At 49.7% G+C, this 9,512-nt stretch overlaps 1 protein-coding gene across 2 annotated transcripts in view; it reads right to left on the bottom strand.

Annotated features, from left to right (window-relative positions):
• Positions 1 to 266: 266 nt before the first annotated feature.
• CFAP119 (cilia and flagella associated protein 119) overlaps positions 267 to 9,512 on the bottom strand; it is a 123,871-nt gene continuing 114,625 nt past the window's right edge. For both annotated transcript variants that reach the window (XM_063935491.1, XM_063935492.1), the window contains exons 8-10: positions 1,065 to 1,154; positions 907 to 993; positions 267 to 805 (exon numbers count right to left, since the gene is read on the bottom strand). In XM_063935491.1, the coding sequence (XP_063791561.1) occupies positions 618 to 805; positions 907 to 993; positions 1,065 to 1,154 (365 nt within the window). In that variant the 3' untranslated portion in view covers positions 267 to 617. The remainder of the gene's footprint in view (positions 806 to 906; positions 994 to 1,064; positions 1,155 to 9,512) is intronic.

Raw genomic sequence — 9,512 nt, 5'->3', positions numbered from 1 at the left:
AAAGCTGCTGTTCCCCTCTGCGGCACTGACCGGCTGGCGGTTAGTAAATTAGGAAAATGCTGTAAATGGGAGTTTACCACATTTTCCGTTTAGTACATTCCGCCCAGAGTATATTGGTCTTTGCATACAAAAGGCAGAACAGGTTGATCCCATTCAGGTCATCTGGGAGACGTCTGACAGGTAGATGGAGACCTCGGCAATATGTGATTGGATGCAGTAACGTCCTCTCCCATGACAGTCACAAAGCTCAGACAGCTACGCCCACGTGGGGGAAAGGCGTTTATGTGTAGGATCAGATCAGTATTACATTACACAATCTGCCTTTAGAATAGGGCAGAAGTTCCCAAACGCGGTCAAGGCACCCAACAGTCTAGGTTTTAGGTATATCCATGGCTCAGCACAGGTGGTTAAATCAAACTGACTAAGGTGCTAATTAAGTCACCTGTGGCAAAGCATGGATACATTTAAAACCAGGACCGTTGGGGTGCCCTGAGGAACACGTTTGGGAACCTCTGGAATAGGAAAACAATCTACTCAATTCACACATCTATGATCTGGGGGAAATAAGCATAGCGGGGAGTCAGGACTGACGCTATGGAGGTGTCTGGATTTCTCCCTCACTTTCCCTTAGCAGATTGTCTCTTCCCCCCTTTCTTTCCTCTGGCAGACTGGCCTCGTGTCTCCTCCATCCCTCTGATACATCCTTGTAAGTGCTCTTCTGTCTGGTGCAACTTCTCATCCACTTCTTTCTTCAGCCGTCCCATCTCCACACTCAGACGCTGGTCAATGTACTCCCGCAGTGACCCTGAGGTAAGTAGAGTGTGGTTACAGTGAGCACTGATCCCAATGCCCTCCCTCATTGCGTGCGGCAGGTAGGCTAGGGTCTACGTCTAATGATTCTGGTACCTGTAGCACTTCCAGCGAGGTTGTGGCCGTTTGGTTGCTTTGCCACCTCTTCTCCCAGCCGCTGGTCAGTATTCTCCAGCCCTAACCCTAAGGGGAGACCTCACGTCAGTGTGGAATATATCTGTTGGTAAGGTGAAGCTAGGTAGTGTCAGATTTACCTTCTCTGCTCTCATCCTGCTGGTCCATGAAGCCACCTGCTGTGGGCACCTCTCCAGTCTCCTCACTGGTGGTATCAGCCAGGCCGGGTCCTGCCAGACCATAATACTTCATATATCAGTGCACTATATACTATACAGTCCAAAGGTGCTGACCCCGCACTCCCCAAATCGCTGCTGGTATGGTCTGCATGCCAAGCTGGTACTCCAATATCCATATCTATATACTACATCCATCTATATACTACATTCATGTCTATATACTGTTACTGGCCTGAAGTATGAATATTGTTTTGAATTCACCATGTGGCCAGATTATTAGACAATCCTGCTCAGTGAGATTCATTGTAGGCAGACAGTGCTAGCTGTAGCAGAAGAGCATGTGTGACCGGATGTGCTTACTCCGCCAGCCGTTACACAATGGCCCTAGGTTATTCAGCTATTTCCTATCAGTGTCAGTATCTGCCTGTTCCTGACTCCTCCTACTGCGCTGTAAGAGGTTATGCTGCTGCCACCACCAGGCTCCTGTACCTGGCACCGCTTACGTCTGGTTATGTGTGCGGTCACGCTGCTGCAGCACCTCCTCTATGCCCCTCCTAGAGACCTCAGTTAGATCTTGTGCCCAGAGGAGAATGGGTGCACTGCAGAGAGCTCTCCAGAGTTTTCTGTTTTAAAGAATTTTGTTAGGTTTTTTATTTTCAGGGAGTCCTGTTGGCAACAGGCTCCCTGCATCGTGGGACCGAGGAGAGAGAAGCAGAGCTGGCTTGTAGAGTTGGGCACTGCTTCTAAGGCTACTGGACACCATTAGCTTCAGAGGGAGTCGGAACACAGGTCTCACCTGGGGTTCGTCCCGGAGCCGCGCCGCCGTCCTCCTCACAGATGCCGAAGATAGAAGCCAGGTGAGTATGAGAAGGCAAAGAAGACATCAGGCGGCAGAAGACATCAGATCTTCATGAGGTAAGCTGCGCGCCATTGCTCCCAGTACACACACACAAGCAGGCACGGAAGGGTGCATGGCGGAGGGGGGGCACCCTGGTCAGCAATATTCCTCATTTTGTGGCAATATAAACAGGATTAGGCTGTGGCACAGTAAATCCACAAATCCCCCGCCATTTGTTATATAAGTTTACTGGGACCGAAGCCCGCCGTCGGGTGGGTGGGGCTTGATCCTCAGCACTAACCAGCGCCATTTTCTCCACAGAAACTGCATGAGGAATAGCTGGCTCCCTGATCTCTCCCCTGCTGAACCTTCACAGGCTGGAAAAAGAGGAGGGGGGGCACTTTGGAACGCAGTGAGTGGGAATTAAGGCTATATACATATAACAGCGCTATCTGGTATATATATTCCAGTGTTTTTAAGCGCTGGTGTGTGCTGGCATACTCTCTCTCCGTCTCTCCTAAGGGCCTGGTTGGGGTTTTGTCCCCTTATAGGTTAATCCCTGTGTGTGTGGGGTGTCGGTACCTGTGTGTCGACATGTCTGAGGCGGAAGGCTTCTCCAAGGAAGCGGTGGAGCAAATGAGTGGTGTGTCCCCGTCGGTTGTGCCGACTCCGGATTGGATGGACATGTGGCATATGTTGAATGCAAGTGTGGCATCCTTACATAAAAGGCTTGATAAGGCTGAATTAGGGGGGACATCAGAGGGTCAATCCTCGGATTGGACCGACTCACAGGGCCCGTCGGGATCTCAAAAGCGTCCCTTAACACAAGACACTGCTACCGACACGGATTCTGATTCCAGTGTCGACTATGACGAAGTAAAATTGCACCCTAGGGTGACTAAAACCATTCAGTGTATGATTGTGGCAATAAGGGATGTGTTGCATATTGAGGATGAACCCTCGGTCCCGACACAAGGGTACACATGTTTAAGGAAAAGAAACAGATTATTAACTTTCCCACATCTCATGAATTAAATGATTTCTTTGGAAAAGCTTGGGAGACTCCGGATAAGAGACCGCAGATCCCCAAAAGAATTTATATGGCATACCCCTTCCCTAAGCAGGACAGGGAAATTTGGGAATCACCCCCCACTGTGGACAAGGCCCTGATGCGCTTGTCCAAGAAAGTGGCGCTACCGTCTGCTGACACAGCGGCCCTTAAGGACCCTGAAGATCGCAGGCAAGAAACTACCTTAAAGTGTATTTATTCTCATACGGGGGCTGTGCTAAGACCGACAATTGCGTCGGCATGGGTGTGTAGCGCAATTGCAGCTTGGACAGATGAGCTGACAGATCAATTTGATAATATGGATAAGGATACTATATTCTTAACTCTAGCCCATATAAAAGACGCAGTCTTATTTATGAGGGATGCTCAAAGGGACATTGGATTGCTGGCTTCTAGGGACAATGCCATGTCCATCTCAGCGAGAAGATCCTTATGGACTCGCCAATGGACGGGTGATGCGGATTCCAAAAAACATATGGAAGTACTACCCTATAAGGGTGATGTATTGTTTGGGGATGGGCTGACGGACCTGGTTTCCACAGCTGCAGCAGGTAAATCAAATTTTTACCATATATTCCCCAACAGCAAAAGAAAGTAACACCCTATCAGATGCAGTCCTTTCGGTCGCACAAGTCCAAAAGAGGTCGGGGATCCTCTTTCCTCGTCAGAGGTAAGGGCAGAGGCAAAAGAGCACCTGCTTCGGCAGGTGCCCGGGAACAAAAGTCCTCCCCGGCTGCTCCAAAACCCACAGCATGACGCTGGGGCTCCCCTGAGGGAGTCCGCACCGGGGGGGGCACGTCTTCGACTTTTCAGTCAGGCCTGGGTCAGATCAGACCTGAATCCCTGGGTGTTGGAAATAGTTTCCCAGGGGTACAAACTGGAATTCGACGAGGTGCCCCCGCGCCGATTTTTCAAATCGGCCCTACCAGCTTCCACATCGGAAAGGGATGTAGTGTTAGCTGCAATTCAAACGCGGTGTATACAGCAAGTGATAATCAAGGTTCCCCTGCACCAGCAGGGAAGAGGTTACTACTCAAGCCTATTTGTGGTCCCGAAACTGGACGGTTCGGTCAGACCTATTTTGAATCTGAAATCCCTAAACCTGTACATAAAAAGATTCAAATTCAAAATGGAATCACTCAGAGCGATAATAGCCAACATGGAGGAGGGGGAGTTTATGGTGTCTCTGGACATAAAGGATGCGTACCTTCATGTCCCCATATATGCCCCCCATCAGGAATACCGGAGATTCACTGTACAGGATTGTCATTACCAATTTCAGACGTTGCCGTTTGGACTTTCCACGGTCCCGAGGATTTTCACCAAGATAATGGCGGAAATGATAGTGGTCCTGCGCAAGCATGGAGTCACAATTATCCCATACTTGGACGATCTCCTGATAAAAGCGAGATCAAGGGAGAAATTGCTGAGCAGTGTGGCACTCTCTCCGAGAGTGCTCCAGCAACATGGTTGGATTCTAAATCTACCGAAGTCGCAGTTGATTCCGACAACTCGACTACCGTTCCTAGGTATGATACTGGATACGGAACAAATGAAGGTCTTCCTCCCAATAGAGAAAGCCCAGGACATCCAGAACATGGTCCGAGACCTGCTAAAACCGAAAAGGGTGTCAGTTAACCAATGCACTCGAGTTCTGGGAAAAATGGTGGCGGCCTACGAGGCCATTCCCTTTGGAAGGTTCCATGCAAGGACTTTTCAATGGGACCTTCTGGACAAGTGGTCCGGGTCCCATCTGCACTTACATCGGAAAATAACTCTGTCCCCAGGGGCCAGAGTGTCTCTCCTGTGGTGGTTGCAAAGTGCTCACCTGCTGGAGGGTCGCCGGTTCTGGATTCAGGACTGGATCCTGGTTACCACGGACGCGAGCCTCCGAGGATGGGGAGCGGTCACACAGGGAAAAAACTTTCAGGGACTTTGGTCAGACCAGGAGTCCTGTCTACACATCAATGTGTTGGAACTCAGGGCCATTTACAACGGCCTTCGACAAGCGGAGAGTCTTCTTCGAAACCTACCGGTTCTGATTCAGTCAGACAATGTCACAGCAGTGGCTCATGTGAACCGCCAAGGCGGGACAAGAAGCAGAGTCGCGATGGCGGAAACCACCAGGATTCTTCGCTGGGCGGAAAATCATGTAAGCGCTCTGTCGGCTGTCTTCATTCCGGGAGTGGACAACTGGGAAGCAGACTTCCTCAGCAGACACGATCTCCATCCAGGAGAGTGGGGACTTCATCAAGAAGTCTTTGCAGACATAACACGTCTTTGGGGAACTCCTCAAATAGACATGATGGCGTCACGCCTCAACAAAAAGCTTCGGAGGTATTGTGCCAGGTCTCGGGACCCTCAGGCAGTGGCAGTAGACGCTCTGATAACACCGTGGGTGTTCAAATCGGTCTACGTGTTTCCTCCTCTTCCTCTCATCACAAAAGTGTTGAGGATCATAAGGCAAAGAAGAGTACAGACGATACTCGTTGTCCCAGACTGGCCTCGAAGGGCCTGGTACTCAGATCTACAAGAGATGCTCACAGGAGATCCCTGGCCTCTTCCTCAGAGGGAAGACCTGTTGCAACAGGGGCCCTGTGTATTTCAGGACTTACCGCGGTTACGTTTGACGGCATGGCGGTTGAACGCCGAATCCTAGCGAAAAAGGGGATTCCGGAAGAGGTCATCCCTACTTTAATAAAGGCTACGAAGGAGGTGACGGTTAAGCATTATCACCGTATCTGGCGAAAGTATGTGTCTTGGTGTGAGACCAAGAATGCACCTACGGAAGATTTTCATCTGGGTCGTTTTCTCCACTTCCTACAGACAGGAGTGGATATGGGCCTGAAATTAGGCTTTGTTAAGGTTCAGATTTCGGCCCTCTCGATTTTCTTTCAGAAGGAATTGGCTTCTCTTCCAGAAGTCCAGACGTTTGTAAAGGGAGTGCTGCACATCCAGCCTCCTTTTGTGCCTCCAGTGGCACCGTGGGACCTCAACGTGGTGTTGCAGTTTCTAAAATCACACTGGTTTGAACCGCTTAACAAGGTTGACTTGAAATTTCTTACTTGGAAGGTGGTCATGTTGTTGGCCTTGGCATCGGCAAGGCGAGTATCAGAATTGGCGGCTTTGTCACACAAAAGCCCTTACTTGATTTTTCATGTGGATCGAGCTGAATTGAGGACACGTCCGCAATTTTTGCCTAAGGTGGTTTCTTCATTCCATGTGAATCAACCTATTGTGGTGCCTGTGGCTACAAGTGACCTGGAGGATTCCAGATCCCTGGACGTAGTCAGGGCCTTAAAGATTTATGTAGCCAGGACGGCTAGAATTAGGAAAACAGAGGCCCTGTTTGTCCTGTATGCGGCCAATAAGATTGGCGCACCTGCTTCGAAGCAGACTATTGCTCGCTGGATCTGTAATACGATTCAGCAGGTTCACTCTACGGCTGGATTGCCGGTACCAAATTCGGTAAAAGGCCCATTCCACTAGGAAGGTGGGCTCTTCTTGGGCGGCTGCCCGAGGCGTATCGGCATTACAACTTTGCCGAGCGGCGACTTGGTCGGGGTCAAACACTTTTGCTAAATTCTACAAGTTTGATACCCTGGCTGATGAGGACCTAGCGTTTGCTCAGTCGGTGCTGCAGAGTCATACGCACTCTCCCGCCCGATTGGATGCTTTGGTATTAACCCCATGGTCCTTACGGAGTCCCCAGCATCCTCTAGGACGTAAGAGAAAATAAGATTTTAAACCTACCGGTAAATCTATTTCTCCTAGTCCGTAGAGGATGCTGGGCGCCCGTCCCAGTGCGGAAACTCTGCAAGACTTGTATATAGTTGTTGCTTACATAGTTGAAATCGGTCTTGGACCGTTACTGTTATTGTTCATACGGTTAACTGGTTATGTATGTTCCAGGTTACATGGTATGATTGGTGTGGGCTGGTATGAATCTTGCCCTTGGATTGCTAAATCCTGCCTTGTATTGTCCATCTCCTCTGGGCACAGTTCTCTAACTGAGGTCTGGAGGAGGGGCATAGAGGGAGGAGCCAGTGCACACCCATAGTCAAAGTTCTTTTTAGGTGCCCTATCTCCTGCGGAGCCCGTCTATACCCCATGGTCCTTACGGAGTCCCCATCATCCTCTACGGACTAGGAGAAATAGATTTACCGGTAGGTTTAAAATCTTATTTTTGGTGCCCTCGATTTTCCAGCTGATTTTATGCATTTCTCTTACGTCCTAGAGGATGCTGGGGTCCATATTAGTACCATGGGATATAGACTTGTTCACCAGGAGCCATTGGCACTTTAAGAGTTTAATAGTGTGGTTGGCTCCTCCCTCTATGCCCCTCCTACCAGACTCAGTTTAGAAAATGTGCCCGGAGGAGCCGGTCACAGCTAGGGGAGCTCCATAGGAGTTTTTCTAGTTTTATTATTATAAATAGTGTTAGGCACAGGGAGGCTGATCAGGGATCAGGGATGGATCCTGAATCTTCCACAGAGAACACGGCTGTCGCTGAAAGCCAGGATTTTGCTCCTGGGGTGGCTTCAAATGCCGCACCTTCAAGAGCCGCAGGTTCGGGATTCAGAACTAGATACTCCTAACCACGGATGCATATCTCAGAGGTTGGGGCAATGTCACCCAAGGGGAAACCTTCCAGGGAAGGTGGTCAAGTCTGTAATCCATTCTTCCAATAAACATTCCTGAACTAAGTGACGTGTACAACGGTCTTCTACAAGTGGCACATCTACGAGATCTGGCCATTCAGGTGCAGTCAGACAATATAACGGTGGCTTACATAAACTGTCAGGGTGGAACGAAGAGCAGGGTGGCGATGTCCGAGGTAACAAGGATCCTCCTTTGAGTAGAAAAGCATGCGGTGGCGCTGTCGGCAATCTTCATTCCGGGAGTGGACAACTGGTAAGCGGACTTCCTCAACAGACACGATCTCCATCTGGGAGAGTGGGGCCTCCATCCAGAGGTGTTCACGGAGGTAAAATTTTTTTGGGGTGTACCTCAGACATGATGGCCTCCGGCTTCAACAAGAGGCTTCGGAGGTACTGTTCCAGGTCGCGGGATCCACAGGCAGCGGCAGTGGACGCCCTGGTAACTCCATGGGTGTTCAAGTGGGTGTATGTGTTTCCTCCACTGCCACTCATCCCTAGAATTAACTCATAAAGAAAGCAAGAGCTCAGGCGATCCTCATTGCTCCGGACTGGCCAAGAAGCGCTTGGTACGCGGATCTTCTGGAGTTACTGCTGGAAGACTCAAGGCCTCTTCCTCTTCGAGAGGACCTTTGGCAAAAGGGGCAGTTTGCTTATCAAGACTTACCACGGCTACATTTGACGGCATGGAGGTTGAACGCCAGATCTTAGCTCGGAGGGGCGTTCCGAACAAAATTATTCCTACCCTGATACAGGCTAGGATGGGAGTAACGTCTGAACATCACTATCCGATTTGGAAAAAGTATGTGTCTTGGTGTAAATCCAAGAAGTTTCCTACGGTGGAGTTTCAACTGGGAAGGTTTCTACTCTTTCTGCAAGCAAGTGTGGATGTGGGCCTGCATTTGGGTTCCATAAAGGTCCAAATTTCAGCCTTAACCATTTTCTTCCAGAAACAATTGGCTGCCCTCCCTGAGGTTCAGACTTTCTTGAAAGGGGTTCTGCACATCCAGCCTCCCTTTGTGCCTCCTACGGAACCTTGGGATCTTAACGTGGTGTTGCAGGTCCAGCAATCGGATTGGTTCGAGCCTTTACAGGAGGTGGAGGTTAAGTTTCTCACTTGGAAGGCTGTCACACTGTTGGCGTTACCATCTGCTAGACGTGTATCAGACTTGGGGGCTTTGTCCTGCAAGAGCCCATACTTTATTTTCCATGAAAATAGAGCGGAGCTCGGGACGCGTCAGCAATTTCTTCCGAAGGTTGTGTCGACTTTTCATATCAGCCAACCTAATGTGGTGCCAGTAGCTACTGACTCCTCACTTCCCTTGGATGTTGTACGGGCTTTGAAGATTTATGTGAAGAGAACTTCTCGTCACAGAAAGTCGGACGCTCGGTTTTATCCTTTATGAACCCCACAAGGTTGGGTGGCCTGCTTCTAAGCAGACTATTTCTCGCTGGATCAGGTGTACTATCCAGCATGCTTATTCTACGGCAGGCTTGCCGTGTCCAAAATCTGTTAAGGCCCACTCTACACGTAAAGTGGGTTCTTCCTGGGCGGCTGCCCGGGGTGTCTCAGCTTTACAACTTTGCCAAGCTGCTGCTTGGTCAGGGTCAAACACGTTTGCTAAGTTCTACAGGTTCAATACTTTGGCCTCTGAGGACCTAAAGTTTGGTCAATCAGTTCTGCAGGAGCCTCCGTTCTCTCCCTCCCGTACTGGGAGCTTTGGTACATCCCCATGGTACTAATGTGGACCGCAGCATCCTCTAGGACGTAAGAGAAAATAGGATTTTAATTACCTACCGGTAAAAAAAAATTCTCATAGTCCGTAGAGGATGCTGGGTGCCAG

The sequence above is a fragment of the Pseudophryne corroboree genome, chromosome 7 (genome assembly GCF_028390025.1).
Source record: "Pseudophryne corroboree isolate aPseCor3 chromosome 7, aPseCor3.hap2, whole genome shotgun sequence".
NCBI classification, from domain to species: domain Eukaryota; kingdom Metazoa; phylum Chordata; class Amphibia; order Anura; family Myobatrachidae; genus Pseudophryne; species Pseudophryne corroboree.
The sequence above is the reverse complement of the archived record's forward strand: the minus strand, read 5'-3'. Positions and strand labels throughout refer to the sequence as shown.